Source organism: Heterodontus francisci, chromosome 18 (assembly GCF_036365525.1).
Source record: "Heterodontus francisci isolate sHetFra1 chromosome 18, sHetFra1.hap1, whole genome shotgun sequence".
Lineage (NCBI taxonomy): Eukaryota > Metazoa > Chordata > Chondrichthyes > Heterodontiformes > Heterodontidae > Heterodontus > Heterodontus francisci.
Genome location: NC_090388.1, coordinates 67,941,444 through 67,961,484, shown reverse-complemented (window position 1 = coordinate 67,961,484; position 20,041 = coordinate 67,941,444). Strand labels below are relative to the sequence as shown.

The window sequence follows — 20,041 nt, the reverse complement described above, 5'->3', positions numbered from 1 at the left end:
GGTCAGGTCTATATTCTGAGTCCAGCATTCGGGCTCGGGTCGGGCTGGACAGTGCTGCTTCTGGGAAGTCACGGGATCAGGCTCACCCATGATTTCCCACAACTCCATCTGCAGGAATAGCCTGCTGCTGGAACGGATGAAAGATATTCATGTCGGGTCGGGTGAAAAAAATTTAAAGGACTCTGGCCCGGGTCAGGTTTGTGTTGGCTGTGGTCGGGTCGGGTATTAACTTTATACCCAAGTCTGGCTTTAGTTCTGTTTTGGATTTGTAATAACGACAAGTTCCAGTGCAAAAGCCTACAGAAAGTCTGCGGAAAAGCATAAGTGTAATAAATGGCTAGTGCTGTTCACAATCAGTCAGAAGTGGTATTGTAATGTACAATGTATCAATTTGTTGCTAAGAAGGAGCTTTGGTTAAGTTATTAAAAAAACAAAGTATAGTTCTTATAGTCACTTCGACTATATTTGTTGTTTGGTCAGGAAACTTTGCAGATTTGGAATATGTTTCATGTTCAGTTTGGAGCTGTGAGGCACGCACGATTTTGTTGGATGCGTTTACACTGCATCTAAATATGAATCCGATAGGCATAGTTTGGTATCAACCAAGCCCATTTATGATCTTTGGCTCCTCCCTAATTAGAATTTTAATTGTTCTGTTTAGAAGAGAGGGCTTTGGGCATTCCTGGATACTGATTGCTCTTCCAAACTGTTCGAAATGTGAGAAGGGAGGGGGGATTCTCTGCTTGCTGAACATTTAAATTAAGGTCAGGTAGGTTTATAAAGTGTCCTACAGATCACCTGAGAATTTTACAAGCTGAGATTCACACCTCACTGCATTTGCACTCCATGCAGTCAGACAAAAATCACATGAGACTTCCCCTCCAGGGAGTCTCACTTTGCTTTGCTCAGGAGTCAGGTTTGGCTCTGAATCTAGATTAGTATTGCTAGTTTAGTGTCTGTGCAAAGCAAAAATTTGCCCAAGGGCTATTTTGCATCTATATAAAGTGTGGCATCTGCAGTGTGATAAAGCCATGTGCAAGATATATTTGTAATATTAATTATATATATATTTGTAAATGTTAATGGCTAAATGTGCATTATGTGTTTAAAATGTAGCTATATTCCTTTAACCCCAAAAGACAAATTATTAAAAAATCCTGTAAATATCAATATTTAAGTGCCAATGTAAACTCCCTAAAGATGAATTATGTTTCACTATCTGTATTGGATTTAATACATGTCCTTTTAATGGTTCTCTGCTTCCATCAGTATTGTGAACAGCCTTATTTCAGCAATGTTGCTAAAAACTGACAGAATTGCAAGCAACGATGTTCCAAACTTGAAAGAGGTGCATTGCATTTTGCTGTATTTTACTTGTTCTTGGGGATATGGGCAATGCTGGCAAGGCAGTGTTTTGCCCATCCTGATTGCCCTGAGGGTATGGAGTCAACCACATACTGGAGTCTCATGTCAGCCACATAAGTCAGATGACAGATTCCTGTTCCTGAAGGATACTAGTGAACAAGTTTACAATAATCCAGCAATTTTTATGTACATATTTTCTGATGACCAGATTTATTAATTTGGTTTCTCAGCACACTGTTTCTTGGTAACCTTAATTTTAATATCTGAGAGTTGCTTTTCTCCAGACAGTAATAAATACTAATTTTATGCATTAATAGAGAATTTAGCTGTTGTGTGAGAACTAGGTTAATAGTTTCAAAATTGAGATCTATAGATTTTTGTTGGGTGAGGACATTAAGAAATATAGAAACAAGATGGGGAAATGAAGTTAAGATATGGATCAGCCATTATCTAATGTGATTTCTATGTTTAAAAAGGGAGATAGAACAAGTTCAGGGAGCTATAGACCAGTTAGCTTAACATCGGTGGTAGGAAAGATAATGGAATCTTTGCTTCAACATTTAATAGATAAGCAACTAGAACCTGAAAATATAAAGAATTGTTAGCGCAGATTCCAAAATGGAAGATCATGCTTGACTAACCTTATTGAGTTCTTTGAAGAAGGAACAGAAAGAGTGGACAAGGTTAATGTGGTAGATGTAATATACTTGGATTTTCAAAAAGCCTTCAATAAGGCACTACATAGTCAACTCATGACTAAGGTCAGAGTATGTGGAATCAGAGTGCAAACAACACAATGGATTATTAACTGGCTATAAAACAGAAAACTGAGAGTAGGTGTTAAAGTTATTTACTCAGACTGGTGGAAGGTATGAAGTAGTGTTTCACAGGGATTGGTGCTGGGACTATGGTTCACCATTTATATAAACAATTTGGACTCTGGAATCAGAAGTACAAGTTCAGAATTTGTGGATGACTCTGAATTGAGGGGCATAGTTAATACTGAGGAAAACTGACAAAATAGAAGAAAACTTCTCGAACAGATGTGTAAATGACAAATGAATTTCAATGTAGATAAGAGTGAGGTGGGGAGGCCACATACTCCTTGGAAAATAAGAGTTTTAAATGGGATCTAGAGGTACATATTAACATATCATTAAAAGTAGCAATGCAAGTTAACAAGTCCATAAAATACAAAGCACTGGGGTTTATTTCTAAAGAAATAGATTTGAAAGGCAGTGAAGTTGTGTTAAACTTGTACAGAACCTTGTTTAGACCACATTGAGAATACAGTGCACATTTCTGGTCTCCATATTACAAAAAGGAATTTCGAAGCACTAGAGAAGATGCAAAAAAAAATGAGGAAAATACCAGAACTGAGAGGTTATAAAGGTTCGGGCTCTTTTCTCTAGAAAAAAGGAAGGCTGAGAGGTGATCTAATCAGCTTTTAAAAATTATGAAGGGATTTGATTGGGAATTGGTCAAAAAGATCTTTCCACTTGTGAGGGAATCCAAAACTGGGGGCTATAAATATGATGGTCACTATTCAACCCAATAAAAAATTCAGAAGAAACATATTTACTCAGAGCATGGTGAGTAGTTGAGGCAAATAGAATAGATACTTTTTAAAGGAATCTGAATGAGCTCATGAGGGAGAAAAGAATAGAGGAAATGCTGATAGGGTTAGATGAAGTAGAGGGCGAAGGGGGGGGGGGGGGGGGACTCCCGTGGATCATAAACAGCAGCATAGACCTGTTGGGCCGAATAGCCTGATTCTGTGCTGTAAATTGTATGATATGTGACTGAATAGCAGAGCAGGTTTGAGGGTCTACTATTCCTATGTTGCTAAGATCTCTTTGGAGTTGTTGGCAGCTGTGGAAGAGCCAGATGTTGGAAAATGGAGTCGAGACGAAGTGAAGGAAGCTGACACGGAGCTGCAGCCGTGTAGGGAATCTAATGTAATGCCGTGCCTGTGGTGGGAGTGCCGGATGCTGGTATTCCAGGAGGAGTTTTCATCCTCCAGATATCGTGTCTGCGCCGATGGGCACTAGGACGCACAGTAACAGTCGAGCACCTAAAGTGCTTGGGTTTGCAATTTTTTTTCACTGTGCGAGCAGTATTGACGTGTCAATGCTGGAGTGTAAAGTTGGAAAGTGTGGCTGGCCTGAAGTGGAAAGCGATCATGAGCTAGCTATCGATCTATATTGTAGTAGCTGAGTTTGGAGTGATTGGGATACTCTGCTGGCTGCTTCCTTGTTGCAGACCCGGGGAGGGGGTGGGGTGGGGGGAGGTCAGTGCTGTCCCAGCTCTTCCTGCAGGGTTACAGGGCTTAGGTGGAGAGATACGAAATCAGACCCAACAGTGGGCAGCATGAAAGGTTAACTGTTTCATCGTTGAACTCAGGATGGGTTTGCATTCATTTATTTATTTTATTTCCTCGTTACACACCAACAGGATGCCGTCAGGGAGAGGGCTGGCGAGTGACAAGAGAGTGTAGAGCCAGTACTTCTTCATCTTTGCAAAGAAATCTGACGCCCAGGAACGGAGAGAAGCGGCCAAACGTCAGAGAAGAGAGAGGCTCCCCACTCCCCTGCTTTGGAACAGCAGGCACTGGGGCGGCTGAGAGCAATGTGGCAGATGCTGGTCACCGACCTGATCCAAGTAGCTGTGGGAGCCGCCAGCCAATGTTTTGTCCTCAGTGCCGTCCAGCTCGGCAGCATGTGCCGTCTCTCCTGCCGCTCTTCCTGCTAGCCCCCCCGGGTCAGCGGAGCCTGGATGCGCCGCCACCTCTCCTGCCCCAAGCCAGCAAGAGCTCGCAGCACCAAGCCAGCAAGAGCCGGCTCCGGGAAACATGAGGCTGGAGGCAATGCTCCGGGGCTCCTACCGCTACTGGCTCCTCTTCCTCCTCGCCGCCAAGTGTTACTGCCTCCTCGCCGTGATGCAGAGCAGCGAAGCCCAAGAACATGCCCACTCCATCCGGCTGGAGGGGGACATCATCCTCGGTGGGCTCTTCCCGGTCCACTCCCGGGGCCAGTCCGGGGCCGCCTGCGGTGAGATTAAGAAGGAGAAGGGCATCCACAGGATGGAGGCGATGTTGCACGCAGTGGACCAGCTGAACCGTGACCCCGAGCTCCTGGCCAACATCACCCTGGGGGTCCGCATCCTCGATACCTGCTCCAGGGACACTTATGCCTTGGAGCAGTCTCTCACCTTCGTCCAAGCCCTGATCGAGAAAGATACCACGGACGTGAGATGTGCCAGCGGAGAGCCGCCCATTATCACTAAGCCCGACAAGATCGTGGGAGTTATAGGAGCCTCAGCAAGTTCCGTCTCCATCATGGTGGCCAATATACTGAGACTTTTTAAGGTAAGACCACTGTGTATGTGTATGAGATATGTGTGTGTATCTGTGTGTCAGTATGTGTGCTTAAGGGACCTTAGACCCTTGTCGACTGAGGCACTATTAATATTTATATCAGACAATGATATCCTGATTGCTGTTCACAGTAACGAGATCGCACATACTTCATAAATAACAAGCGGTGCATTTAGTGGGACCATTAGGTTTGCTCAGCGAGGCTCTGGGTGATATGCAATTCCTTAATTCTTGCACTCCAGCCTTCAGTAATTCCTTTAGTTGCAGCCGCTACTTAAAAGTACAATTTGCGAGTCTTGGTCTGCCCACTGACAAGCAGCGGGATCAGGTTCAGTGGAATTGGATTGGGAACAAAAACCTGGGACACGGTTAAAGCAACCAAGTTTCAATGATCAGGAGTCTGAGCGAGGCAAGCAAGTTCCAGGAGTTTCTTGGGGGCGTTTGGTTGGTTGTTGATGGCTTCAAAAAAAAAAATCTGATTCCGACACAAGTTGTGGGAGAGTTGGTGTAGGAGTGAGAAACCGAAAAAAATACTACTGAATGAGACGGTGAAAGAGTTTGAGACTGAGAGAGAAGGAAAACTGTGGTGAATTGTAACAATTCGTCTTTTAGTCGGACAGCTATCTCAGAGGGACGATTGGACAATGAGATTGCAAATAAAGTTCCACTGCAGTCTTAATCGATACAAGGTCACATGTGCATCTTCGTAAGCCACTTAGCGATTCCATTGATGTAACACACTTCATTGGCGAAAAGGGAGATAGCTCTTATAGATTAAACTATTGTTTCTGCAACAAAGATTTTATTGTTTAGCTTGCTATATTGCAACGAATAGAAGAAATTATTACTCTTATCGACTTTGTGTCAGCCAACCTCAGGGGTGAGAATGTCCATCTAACCTATCTGTAGGCTGCATGTCGCTATTTATAAGAAGTGTACTTGGGTCTAAGGAAAGGCGAACTGTGCCGCTAATACACTTGTTACAGGACTCCCGCCATCGCCTCGACAACCTCCAAACTCCTTATACTTGTGTTTATTTTCAAGTGGGAGTCGCCTGGTAAAAGTAACGTGTTTTCCCCATCTCCAAATGCTGACAGAATTCTAATGACAAAAGTCCTGTTTACGCTGCGGGCTACAAGTCATTCAAGTGTGTCTGTAGTCTGAGGATGAGGCTGTACTGGTATCAAACCAGTGTTGCTTTGCAGACCCTCCTAGTTCAAGATCAGTGTTAGCACCCGTTCTTCAGGTACACCCAATAGTAAGATAACCGCACTTTATTCAATAGAAAGTGGCGAACAATGCGGGGGAAAAGCTGCAGGTTACGAAGAAGGGTCACTGACCCGAAACGTTAACTCTGCTTCTCTTTCCACAGATGCTGCCAGACCTGCTGAGTGAATCCAGCATTTCTTGTTTTTGTTTCAGATTTCCAGCATCCGCAGTATTTTGCTTTTATGCAGGTTACTCCGTTTAGCTGCTCTGTTGCTACTGCAGTGCAAACGGGAACGAATTTAACATTTATTTCGACTGGTTACTTGGGGAAGAGGAAAAAAACCGAAGCTCCTGTTGGCAAATAGTGTGACTGGGACAGTTGGCAATGTTTTGGGAACTCAGATGGAAACTGCGTATTAGTGTCGGTGTAAACCTGTTACATTTGTACAGTACAGATTGCAGTTCATTCTCTCCTGACACACTGTTTGCAAACAGACATAAATGATAACAGAGGCATGTAAGGATTCAATGAGACAGGGAGCAAACGCGACATATAATTAAAAGCACAAGACCATACGGAGTGGTTGAATGGGTTAACTGGAGTTCGTTGATAGGATGCATGTTATTGGCACTGAATATTGCATGGCGTATGAAGCCTGAATGTTGAGGAACCCATTTGCATGCGGGACCTAACAGCAGATAACATGTCTTACAACATTTTCACCATTAACTCTGACAAAAAACAATCTGTTCATCAGCCTGATTCTAAGAGCCGAGGAAATAATGCAGACCATCCGGTTGAGCTCTCAAAAGACTTGGCGACGGTGATGCAGAGTTTTATAAAACGCCAAAGCTGTGGATACTGGGGCACCATGATTACATTGCAGGATAGAATTTTAACAAATGTAGTTTATAAAACTAAAGCAACAATGCGGTCCGATATTGGCAATCGGGCATCTTAGAGCAACTTAAATAGTATGTCCTTTCTACTCGGTGCTCTCCAGTGAATTAATAATAAAGTAAACTGACCTTTCTAAGCGAGCATTAATTGGGTAGCAATTGCAAAGGCGGAAGATATGACCATCGATCTACTGTCGAAGTGAGTGGTGTTTATATTGACTGAAATCCTATACACTTAACAATAAATGCCCTTAGAAATATTCCCCGTTTTACATGGATCAGAATAAGCTCCAATAGGTAGAGAACGAATTTGCTTTTGTGCTTTAAAATGTCAGGTAAGAGGTACTTGTTTTTTTTAAATAGAGTAAGGTTTACAATCATTATTACTTCTATATTGATATGTCACGGTATCTAACCTACACAGGTTAGAGTCGCAGAAAAATTGCACTAGGGCTTTCAAACTGACACAATCTGCATGGATTGAAATGCTGTAATGTTATATGGGCGTCAGGTCAATGATTCTATTCCTGAATGTATTAAGTTTTTTTTAAAGGCAAACGAGAGTACCTCCAGGAGGCAGTCTTGCATCATTTGGACTTTGTACCCTTTATAGCATAAACCAGGGCCTTTTTTTCTGCTCTTAGCTGGAAGGTAGTGAGTAGAGATCCGTTACACTCCCACAGGGAGAAGGGAGAGCAGCTCAAAGAGCAAATTATCTTTATTGGCTCCCACATACTTTCTCATATTAAGGGACAATGCATCAGAGCATTGGAGGCTTGGGGGAAGACCACTTGCACATTTTCTTCAAAAAAATCTTGGGATGTGGGTGTTGCTAGCCAGGCTGGCATATATTGCCCTTCCTGAGTTGACCTGGGAAGGTGGTGACACAACTGAATGGCTTGCTAGTCCATTTCAGAGAGCAGTTAAGAGTCAACCACATTGTTTGGCTAGTCCCACACCATTGTCCAGACCCGGTCTGGATGCCAAGTTTCCTTCCCTAAAACACCACCTTTATAACATCACTTCCACTGATATCCACTTTTTATTTCAGTTTTTAAAAAAAAACTGAATTCCGATTTTCAAACTACATGGTAGAATAGAAATGTGAGTAACCATATACAATTTTAGTTAATTCTCAATATACTGTAATTCTGACCATTGAGCTTTTTAAGTTGTAATATTTATCTTACAAGGATTTTATTGTATCTGCCTAAAGTATTAGATTTTTAAATGCTGCTATTATTCAGAAATAAATGTTTCTTTCAACAGTTCTTTCTTTGCTTGCCACACCCAACCCTCCAAACCACCCCACCACCAACTCTATCCCCCCCACCTCCGCAATATTCCCCAACTACTCCAAGAGCATTGGCTCACGCTGGCGGTACCTCACCCAAATGATCATATTTCAAATGTGAATCCAGGTACTGGGGGTTGGCATGACATTCAATCGAGGAAACGGGGACATCACAGATAAGCCTGAACTAGTCATCACCAAAATTCCACACAAATGGATGTTCTAAAATAGATCAGTGGATAATGCTCTGGAGTGAAATTTCACCTCACATCCAGCACGTTCCACAGTATATTAATTTGGAAATCTGCAAATTTGCAGTAATTAAAAAATATTCAAATTAAACAAAGTGACCCTACTCTAATCGTACAATCTTCAAATTCAGTCTTGGCTTAACTCCTGTCGGGAGGACATTGCAGAAACTGGAACCCTTTCTTTGTCGATTTTAAATAGATTTAGACTAGAAATAGGAGAATTGTGGGCTTAGAATTGGTTGCAGAGTTCAGCAAATTGGAATGATTATAATCTGAGCCAGAAAGAGTAATTAGTTTTCGAGAAAATTAATTGTTGGATTTGCTTCATGACACACAGAGAAGGGTTCTTTCAGTTTACACAAGGAAACAAACAAGTCCATGCACTTAGAGTGCAAACTGAAGATGATTTAAAATTGTCAAGTGGAATAAGTTATATGTAAACCGTGTGGGGAAGAACTCTTTATGTGACATTGTAAATGTAGTTTCACTTTTCCACTCCCGAAAGTGGCTTTCTGTCCTAATGCTAGTCAAAATAATGGACTGAATTTTTGTAGGGTGATGGAGGTTGGACAGGCCTGGAAAATCACACCATTGAGAGGCTTGACTGTTTTCTGGTGCGGTTCTGACTTGCTGCAATTTTGAAACCAGAATTGGGAAACAGGAATTGGCAAGTTGCCTGAAAATGGCAGGTTTGTAATTTAGCATACAAACAAGCTAATTGTCAGCTCGTTGAGGGGCAGTTTGCAATTTTTGAGAGAAGGCATGGGAAACATGAAGGGTTGGATTTTGTGCAGGAGGCGGGCTGAAAAGGTGGGGGAAACCCACTTCGGTTTTTTCATGCCCCCTCCCGGAGCAATCCTTCATCGTTTTGCTGCCTATGCTAGCAGTGGCCACTGCTGGTACTGCAGAGGGTTTGGACCCAGGGCCAGCACTGGAACCCTGGACCTCATGTAAGTGAGGTGGGGTCACTGGGGCCAGTCTGGAAAGCCCTGGCGAAGGGGGATGGGAGGGTAGTTGTAAAGTCCAGGGGAAGGGTAGTCCATGGTGGTGGTTTTGCCGGTGGGGTGTCTGAGGGCTATGGATTGCCCATGAAGGAGGGACCCCCCCCCACCCCACAAGGCCATAGGGAGGGTGCCTCATTTTACAAGGCACCCTCCCTGCATGGCAGAGGCACCTCCTGCCCTGGTTAGATCCCATTGGCAGTGGGAAGAGGCCCTTAAGTGGCTGCTAATAAGCCACTTAAGGGCCTCAATTGACATCTGTGTGGGAAGGCTGTAATCAGCCTATCCCACCCCCAGCAAAATCACTAGGTGACAGGGCGGTGATGGACCTTCTGCCCCCACCCCCCGTCGCGATTCTGTGGGCCCCCTCCCACTTCTGACCCTGCCTCAGGGGCACCCATAAAATCCAGCCCTTCTCATCCACGAGGAGGCATCACAGTGGGGAACCAGTCGTGGATACGGGGGTTTTAGTCAGAACACTGCATAAGAGAAGGAAGGCTGAGAAATAACCTCATTCATTGGTACACAGTGGCCGTTGTACTATCAGTAATCCCTGAGAGTTTGATTAGTGAATGCTGGGGTGGTTGTGGGGGGGCGGGGTGCGGGGTGGGGGCACAGTGTTGTGAGACTATAGGGGTCACAGCAGGGGGGCTACAGGAGGCTGTGATAGTCCAGCTGGACACAAACGAGTCCATTCCTGCAAATGGGAGTTAGCTACTCTGAATTGGAGATGAGCAGTGATGAGAAGCAGCCTCAGGAGCAGATGCAAACCCCTGGCCATGAGGGATGCAGAGGTGAGGAATGAAAGGCCGGGAGACAATGAAGGCGATACCCTCACAACAGGGTGTCAGAGCATCAATGTTGTAGGGGGCTGAGCCTATCTAAACAATTGGTCTCAGACCTGTGTGCCCTCATTGAGGATTACCTCAAGCCTAGCAGGTCTTATTGGCATGCTCAGCCAGTAGCCATAAAAGTCACCAATGGCTCTAAACTTCTTGGCATCTGGGTCATTTCAAGGATCGGCTGCTGACCTGGGTGGCATTTCTCAAGCGGCTACCCATCATTGCATAAAGCACGTCACGGATGTGCAATTTGAGAGGGCCACGTCTTACATGGAGTTCCAAACAGACAGTGCAATGCAGGCACAGAGGGCAGTGGGATTCGCCTCCATCGCTGGATTTCCTCAGGTGCAGGGGTTATCGATTGCACCCATGTAGTCATCAAGGCACTGACTAAGCAACCAGAGATTCCTCAATCGAAAGGCATTTTCATTCCTTATGTCCAGCTGGTCTGTGAGCACAATGATGTTTCATGCAGGTGTGTGCCCGGTACCCAGGCAACTGCCATGATTCCTTCATCCTCAGGCAACTGCAGGTGCTGCAGCTCTTCATTGGACCCAAGAGACTCTGGATGGCTGTTAGGGGACAAAGGATATCCCCTAAAGAGATGGCTACTGACACCGATGCGGGACCCTGCAATTGAGGCACAGAGGCACTGTACCTGGTGCCATCTCATCACCAGAACCACCATTGAGCAGGCCATTGGACTTCTGGAGATGCGGTTCCGGTGCCTTGACTGGTCGGGACCCTCCCTTCAGTACCCTCCCTCAAGGGTCCCTTGCATTGTAGCCGTCATCTGTGCTCTCCATAACATGGCCCTTTATGGAAGTGTGGACCTTGAAGAGGGAGAAGTGTTGGAGCAACACATTTCCTGGAAGAGAAGGAGGAGGCAGTGGAGGATGGTGGCCATGCTTTACAAGGTCTTCCACAGGACCGGATCAGAGGTCGAGGCATTGAGCATGATGGTAGAGGAATTGGGGCAGCTCTTATCCAGGAACATTTCTCCTGAGGGCGCCTCAGTCTAGAAAGCACTTGGGTCTGATACTCGCCTTCATCTAAATAAGATTGCGCATCCATCATCCACACAATGCAGAAGTCTTACGTTACTCCCCATAATGAATGAGGCACAAGTCACCACTGGCCCAACATTTACCCCCAGCACATCACTCTCCCACGTCTTCCTTTAATCTCGGTTTCATCAAAGACTGGAAATACGGAGGTCTCGGATCAGACAACACCACATTCACTGTAATGAGTTCTCATAACATTATTCAAACATAACGTGTGTCACCCAAGTGAACCTCGACGTGAAATTACTGACGTGGTGGCCTTTGCTCATGACCTCTTCTAGGAGTGCTCCCCCTGTGGCTGGGGATGAGGTGGAGTCAAATTGCTCGATTTGTGTCTGCATGCGGCTGAGATGCCCATGCCAGTTGTCCTCATCTTGGAGGTATGAATGCGTGGACCTCCACAAGCTGCTCCACTGGCGAAAATGCAGGGGCATTGTCACAGGGCTTTGCTGTGTAGATGTTTCCGTAGTCAGAGGGGCCATGAGGTGTGGCCCGTCAGCATCATCTCGAACTCCTTCAGCTCATTGATGGAGTGCTTGAGCATCTGAGGGAACCACCAGCTGGGGCACAACAGGCATCCAATCTATGCATCTTTGCACCATTAGCGCCACCCATACACAGAGATTATGCCACACATGGCCCTCTACAAGCTTGGCCAGTCTCTTAATGGAGGAGATCATGTGCTCAAAACCCTGAGACATGACGGTGCTCATGTGATGAATGGACTCCTCCATTCCACTCCCATGACTCTGCATTGCCTCAGGGAGCTCTGATACGTGGGCGCACATCTCCTGCTGCTAGTCACGGTATTTATATGGCTACTCCAGTTCAGTTTCTGGTCAATGGTAGCCCCTAGGATGTTGATAGTGGGGGATTCACTGATGGTAATGCCATTGAATGTCAAGGGGAGATGGTTAGATTCTCTCTTGTTGGAGATGGTCCTTGCCTGGCACTTGTGTGGTGCGAATGTTACTTGCCACTTAACAGTCCAAGCCTGGATATTGTCCAGGTCTTGCTGCATTTCTACACAGACTGCTTCAGTATCTGAGGAGTCGCGAATGGTGCTGAACATTATGCAATCATCATCAAACATCCCCACTTCTGACCTTATGATTGAAGGAAGGTCATTGATGAAGCAGTTGAAGATGGTTGGGCCTAGGACACTACCCTGAGGAGCTCCTGCAGTGATGTCCTGGAGCTCAGATGATTGACCTCCAACAACCACAACCATCTTCCTTTGTGTTCGGTATGACTCCAACCAGCAGAGAGTTTTCCCCCTGATTCCCATTAACTTCAGTTTTGCTAGGGCTCCTTGATATCATACTCGGTCAAATGCTGCCTTGATGTCAAGGATAGTAACTCTCACCTCACCTCTTCAGTTCAGCTCTTTTTTTGGTCCATGTTTGAACCAAGGCTGTGATGAGGTCAGGAGCTGAGTGGCCCTGGCAGAACCCAAACTGAGCGTCATTGAGCTAGTTATTGCTCAGCAAGTGCCACTTGATAGCACTGTCAATGACACCTTCCACTTTACTGATTGAGAGTAGACTGATGGGGCAGTAATTGGCTGGGTTGGACTTGTCCTACTTTTTGTGTACAGGACATACCTAGGCAATTTTCCACATTGCTGGGCAGATGCCAGTGTTGTAGCTGTACTGGAACAGCTTGGCCAGGGGCGCAGCAAGTTCTGGGCACAGGTCTTCAGTACTATTGCCGGAATACGGTCCGGACCCATAGCCTTTGCAGTATCCAGTGGCTTCAGTTGTTTCTTGATATCACGCGGAGTGAACTGAATTGGCTGAAGACTGGCATCTGTAATGCTGGGGACTTCGGAGGAGGCTGAGATGGATCATCAACTCGGCACTTCTGGCTGAAGATTGTTGCAAATGCTTCAGCCTTATCTTTCGCACTGATGTGCTGGGCTCCCCCATCATTAAGGTTGGGGATATTTGTGGGGCCACCCCCTCCAGTTAGTTGTTTAATTGTCCACCACCATTCACGGCTGGATGTGGCAGGACTGCAGAGCTTAGATCTGATCCGTTGGTTATGGGACTGCTTAGCTCTGTCTATCGCATACTGCCTACACAGTTTGGCATGCAAGTAGTCCTGTGTTGTAGCTTCAAAAGGTTGATATCTCATTTTGAGGTATTCCTGGTCCTGGCATGCCCTCCTGCACTCTTCATTGAACCAGGTTTGGTCCCTCGTCTTGATGGTAATGGTAAAGTGGGGGATATGCCGGGCCATGAGGTTACAGATTGTGGTTGAGTACAATTCTGCTGCTGCTGGCGGCCCACAGCGCCTCATGGATGCCCAGTTTTGCATTGCTCGATCTGTTCGAAATCTATCCCATTTAGCATGGTGGTAGTGCAACACAACACAATGGAGGGTATCCTCAATGTGAAGGCGGGACTTCGTCTCCACAAGGACTGTGCGGTGGTCACTCCTACTAATACTGACATGGACAGATGCATCTGTGGCAGGCAGATTGGTGAGGACGAGGTCAAGTATGTTTTTCTCTCTTGTTGGTTTCCTCACCACCTGCCGCAGACCCAGTCTAGCAGCTATGTCCTTTAGGACTCGGCCAGCTCGGTCAGTAGTGGTGCTACTGAGCCACTCTTGGTTATGGACATTGAAGTTTCCCACCCAGAGTACATTCTGCGCCCTTACTACCCTCAGTGCTTTCTCCAAGTGGTGATCAACATGGAGGAGTACTGATTCATCAGCTGAGGGAGGGTGGTAGGTGATAATCAGCAGGAGGTTTCCTTGCCCATGTTTGACCTGATGCCATGAGACTTCATGGGGTCTGGAGTCAATGTTGAGGACTCCCAGGGCAATTCCTTCCTGACTGTATACCAATGTGATGCCATCTCTGCTGGGTCTGTCCTGCCAGTGGGACAGGGCTTACCCAGGGATGGTGATGGCTGTGTCTGGGACATTGTCTGTAAGGTATGATTCTGTGAGTATGACTATGTCAGGCCGTTGCTTGACTAGTCTGTGGGACAGCTCTCCCAACTTTGGCACAAGCCCCCAGATGTTAGTAAGGAGGACTTTGCAGGGTCGATGGGGTTGGGTTTGCCATTGTCTTTTCCGGTGCCTAGGTTGATGCCGGGTGGGATCTGTCCAGTTTCAAACCTTTTTATTAACTTCGTAGCAGTTAGATACAACTGAGTGGCTTGCTAGGCCATTTCAGAGGTCTTTTAAGAGTCAACCACATTGCTGTGGGTCTGGAGTCACATGTAGGCCAGAGCAGGTAAGGACAACAGATTTCCTTCCTTAAAGGACATTAGTGAACCAAATAGGTTTTTACAAGAATCGACAATAGTTTCATGGCCATCATTAGACTAGCTTTTAATTCCTGATTTATTAATTGAATTCAAATTCCACCTTCTGCTGTGGTGGGATTTGAACCCATGTCCCCAGAGAAATAACCTGAGATACTGGGTTAGTAGTCCAGTGACGATACACAACGCCACCGCCGCCCCCATTTGCGCTGGTAGAGGGTGCACTTGACCTCCATCGCTTCTTCCTCCCCTGCAGACGATGGTGAAGCCGTCCCTCTGGCTTGCCTTGGCTCCCCTCCACATCTGTCCCTGTAGGAGATATTAGAAGGTGGTTTAGCTAAATCTCCTCTGTTAGCAGCAGTGTCTGCAGAGCTGAAGCATCCCATTAGATCTCAAGCTATGGCATGAAGGGAACAGGGAAGAGGGAGCTCCTTCCTCGTCACCTGGAGATGATCAGATCTTTTCCTATCTTGCACAGACTCCCACATGTACCATTGCCCACTCCCTCATGCTGCCACCTTGGACATGTCGAGGGCAGTCTCCTCCATGATGAACAGAATGGCTTGATGTGGCATTCACCACCTGACTGAGCCCTTTCTCTTGGGTTGTGCTGTCTTTCTCCTGCAAGGTCCAAGCGTGATAATTAGGACCATAGCGCCCTTCTTCACTTCCTCCAGCTGCACTAACACATGTGAGGTAATTATCTTCATTGTTGTCTCCTGCACTCTCGCTAGTGAAGTGAGCTTTCCTCACAGCTCTGTAAAGCTCCTGGGCACACATGTTTTGACTGTTCAGGAAGACTAAGCACCCTCAGGCTGCTCATCTCATGTGTATTGTAGTGATGGTGCTTCTATATTTTTTGTTCAGTTTTTGTTTTTGAAGACTTATGTATTTTAGAATTATGGACATTGTTTATTTTGGAAAACTGAAAAGGATTCCATGGATTTTTTTTCACTGGGGTCATTGAAAAGAGGTCATTGGAAGGTCTTTTGGACTTGGTTTGTAAACAACCCTTACTGGAAGTCACCAGTCTTCAGAGAAGTACCAGCAGGGGCTTTTTGACTTGGGGGAGATGTTTACAGAGAAGTGACAGGTCAAGATTTATAGGGGTTAGCAGGCTTGACTCTTGAGATATTGTTTTGGTTTCGCTTTGCACAGTCAGTTGGGGTATGGACAGTGTTTTGAAAGGAGTTAAAAAATCAAACTGCCAAGGACAAAGCCCTAGCTCGGCCTTTTCCATCTCTTTGAAAAGCCAGCCAGTTTTTCCATCTCTTTGAGAAGCTCTTAAAAGCGAGTGTAAGAAATAGAGAAACTGATGCTGCAAGTTGCTGTGTTTCTCCTGGAAAGCCTGCCTAACTGATCCTCACATTGTCAGAAAAGAACTGTTTTAGGAAGATCCCACTGACAGCTGTCTTTGCGTATTTGGGATGCCAAACCAAAAAGGGACAACTGACATCTTTTCATATTTTTTTCTTCAAGAATTAGCAAGTATTTGGCCAAAGAATTCTATTTTTGTCTTTTTGTAACGAAGCTCTAAAGAGAAAATCTCTTAGTTTTTTTCTTTAACGTGTGTGTTTGTGTGACTAAGGTAAAAAGGAACTCTCATATTTCAATCTGTGTGTTAATGCTTTGCTTTGCTACTGGTTAAGTCTTGTTTTATAATAAGCTGATAATTTTGTTGTTTATTAAAGAAACCTGGTTGGTGTATTTTATTCTGGGATAAAGAGTAGAGTCTATGATTGGCCATATCGATAACTGGGTAAACATTTAAATATATGTTGTGACCTGTGGAGAAGTGGAACTAGAAAAGACAGTGAACTCCTCCTGCCTCGGTTGTAACAGTACACTTGTGACTGCAGACCTGGAGGCCTGTCATCTGGCTGCAGCATTGCACTCCCCTTGCCAGTCTGCAGAAGGTCATTGAAGCATTTGCAGCACTCTATCCAGGTCTGCCTCACCATGCTACAGCTGTTTACTTCCTCTGTCACCTCCAGCCAGACCTCCTTAGTCTGCCTGACTGGCCTTTTCCTGCTGCTTTCTGGGAATTGAATGGCATGGCGTAATGCCACCATGTCCAAAAGGACCTCAAGGGAGGCATCACTGAATCTAGGGGCTGTCTTAGAATGGATGCCTGTCCTTCTGCTCTGCTGCTCCTTTCTTCCTTCTTCAATTTTTCTCTAAACAGGCCAGCATAACAATGGATGTGGTTCACCTTTAAATCATGCATGCCTTGCTGCTCTCCTGTCTAGTCCACACTTCCACCACCACTAATTGAATGGCATACACATACCCTGGCCACTAATTGGCCTTTTCGTTAAAAATTGCGTCAGCTGTCAGGCGCTGACACAGGGTCGGGACCCGGAAATGCACCTGACGTCGGGGTTACGATCCCCGACTGAAAATTCAGCCCAATCTCTCTGTCCATTGTCTTTCTCTCACATCATGTCTTTAAGAAAATTGGAAGCTTTCATTATCTCCCGGAGTTTTTTGTACCAATGTTGTTACCTCCTCTTTTTTTCCTCCAGGCAGGTGCTATCTGTACACAAACCATCTCCATGCATGCACAAGAAATGTTGTCACCCCAAATCAACTGTGTGTGTGTGTTTGTCTTTCATTCGTTCCTGATCCATGTGTTCTATAGTGTCTTTCACTATCCATTATTTCGCTCCTTAAATATCCTTCAAACTCAGGAACATCATCTGCTGTCTGATATCTTTCACCTGTTCATTTTCGTGCCATTCTCTTTAACTTACTCTTTATATATTCCTTGACATCGGTTGCACTTCTGGCTTTTCTTTGCTGTGCGTCTTGCACTGTCTACGGCTGATCCCTTTTGAATGTCTTTTGTTTCTCGGTGTATCCTTCAGCTTTTTCACAAGTTTATTCTCTCTCTCCAGTGGCCTATTTTCTCCCTTTTTAGAGTAGGATTCCTCTGCTGGCTCTTAAATTCTCAAATAACTACCAGGAGAAAGTTGACATCTACTGTTAAGCAAAACTGCATCACAGAATATTGTATCATTGACCTACTTTCATTTTCACTGTCCAAACTAATTTCACTGCTCAAGGTATGGAAAATTATTACTAACAGTTTGTATACAAATAGCACTTTTAACATAGCAAAATGTTCCAAGGAGAGGTAAAGAAAACATGGATGCCAAGTTTAAGAAGAGATTTGGACGGGTGACTAACATCTTGGTCAAAGAGATGGGTTCTAAAGAGGCTCTTCAAGAAGTTACAGGTGGAAAGGCAGAGAGTTTTAGGGAGGAAATTCTATAGTTTGGGGCTGAGGAGGCTGAATCCATGGATGCCCATACTGGGCAAAGGGAAGGAGGATGTACAACAGACCAGAGTCAGAAGAATGGAGAGTTTAGTGGGGGAAGTGTAGGACAGTGCCTGATGAGGCCAAGAATGGAAATTGGATGATCTCGCTTTTATTTTTATTTTCTCTCTCTTCTTCTGTCTTCAGCTAAATCAGTTCCAAACAAAAGTCTGAATGGATAACCAGTGTGATTTATTTTCTGTTCGTGTTAATGATATTGTGCTATACAGACATAAAGGGGGTAATTTTGACTTGGTGTGCTAGTATAAAATGGATGATAGCAAATCAGCAGCCTGCTCTACATCTCTCCCAGTTTTATTTCCACTGATTTCAATGGGGAGAGCTGTAAAATGGGCAGTCGACTTCTTATCACTCGTTTTACACTATCACACGAAGTCAAGATCTACCCCAACATCTTCCCTTCTGGAGGTGGTACCATAAGTTCAGCTAAAGAATAATTGTTATAAAGGGGCACTAGTATTTGACAAAATGCTTCAGAAAACAAAATATGTAACAATGTTAGCAATGTAATACCATAGTTATGTCACTCAAGCCCATAAATTTAGAAAAGTATTTGAGAGAACAGTAAAACACTGATGGCAAACGTTTGTCCTTCAGCACGTATAGTTTTTGTTGCAGTAATATAAAGGACTATTGTGGTCAAATTGGGAAACATTGAGTAAGGTTTCAAAGCAAACTATTTCAGAAATTGAGCCTTCCAGGCTGAGTGGAGTTAGATGTGGATTGGCAAAGGTTGGACTGTAATGCTGTACATTAGAAGAAGTCAAATGGGGAAGGTAAAGCAGGATGAATGGATGGAGCAAGTAGAATAGAATTACAGGAGAGGGAGAAGGCAGGGTAGAGTTGATGGAGAGGAAGAGCAGAAAGGTAGAACAGATTAGGGGCCAGGAGAGGGAAAGTTAGACAGCGGAACATATGTACGAATGTTCGAAATTGACAGGAAAAGATCGACTAGACCATCAAGTCTGCCCCAACATGATGGCCGGAGCTTCATTATCAGACACTCTTTCAGCCCCTTTCCTGCAGCCAAACAATCTCCTGGGAAAGGTAGAAAAGAGAGAAAAAAATCCAGAGTCAATAACAGAAAAAATACTTTGGAAAATTTCCCTCTGAGCCCCTCAAGCATTCAAAACCAGTCCAGAAGATCACATGGATCAAGTGTTGTCTATAAAGACACTTAACGTCTATATAATGCAATCCAGTCAAGAACTGGTTCAGCTGCCCACTGAAGGCATGCAGAGAGTCAGCTGGCAATGCATTCCAGAGACTCCCTATTCTCTGGAAAAAGAACTGCCTTCCATCCAGTCTATTCCTGCTCTTACAAAGTTAGAACTCATGTCCCCTGGTCCTCCTCATTCTGTTAAACTCGAATAATATCTCAATGGGAACATTATGCAGAAGGGTAGAGCAGGATTAGGGACTGGGTTTAGGGAAAGTAGAGTTGGTTTAGAGGAGAGGGAAAGGTAGAGCAGGATTAGGGGTTAGGTGAGAGAATCAAATGATGTCAGAACAGTTGGGTGGAGCACAAAATAAATTACTGCACTGTTGGAACCAGTGACACCACTGGCAAGAGCGAGGGTGGAGACCAAAGGCCAGAGGGAAGGTGTAGACAGAAGGAAAGTGGGAAGGTGGGGGCAAAGGAGAAAGGTGAGGGAGGACAATTTTTTTTATCGCCAGAAATAACATTTAGTAAGTGGACTGGCAAAATGATTTGCCTTATTGAAGTTTTGTCTCTTCTCCTGACTTTATTCCTTTCAGGCTTTAGAAATAACTTCCTCTGTTTAGCAGTTTGGTGCTAATTCCTTGCTGTGAGCTACTAAAGACTTGCAGCTGTTCAGCTAGTCACATTGGAGGTACAATGCATTGTAAATGCTGCTGTGGGACCTAAAGAGAGTAAGGGTGGAAGCAGGCCTAAGGGAGAAATGGTTCTTAATTCTGTAATTTCCCAGTGATATTGCTATATTACTGAGTCACATCAGAATGAGAGTGGGATGCTTCCTTTCTCATGCTGCACTTGCACTCTGTGGAGCCAGAAGTGTGATTGTTCTGTGAATTGAAAGGTGTCAAATTATAAGTGTTCTACTAGCCTGGAGAATGAACAAGCTGTTACAAATTCTA

At 44.9% G+C, this 20,041-nt stretch overlaps 1 protein-coding gene across 1 annotated transcript in view; it reads left to right on the top strand.

The window, feature by feature from the left end:
- Window positions 1-4,216: 4,216 nt before the first annotated feature.
- LOC137379356 (metabotropic glutamate receptor 8-like) overlaps window positions 4,217-20,041 on the top strand; it is a 390,831-nt gene continuing 375,006 nt past the window's right edge. Inside the window, exon 1 of the mRNA XM_068050062.1 lies at window positions 4,217-4,732. Coding sequence (XP_067906163.1) covers window positions 4,217-4,732 — 516 coding nt within the window. The remainder of the gene's footprint in view (window positions 4,733-20,041) is intronic.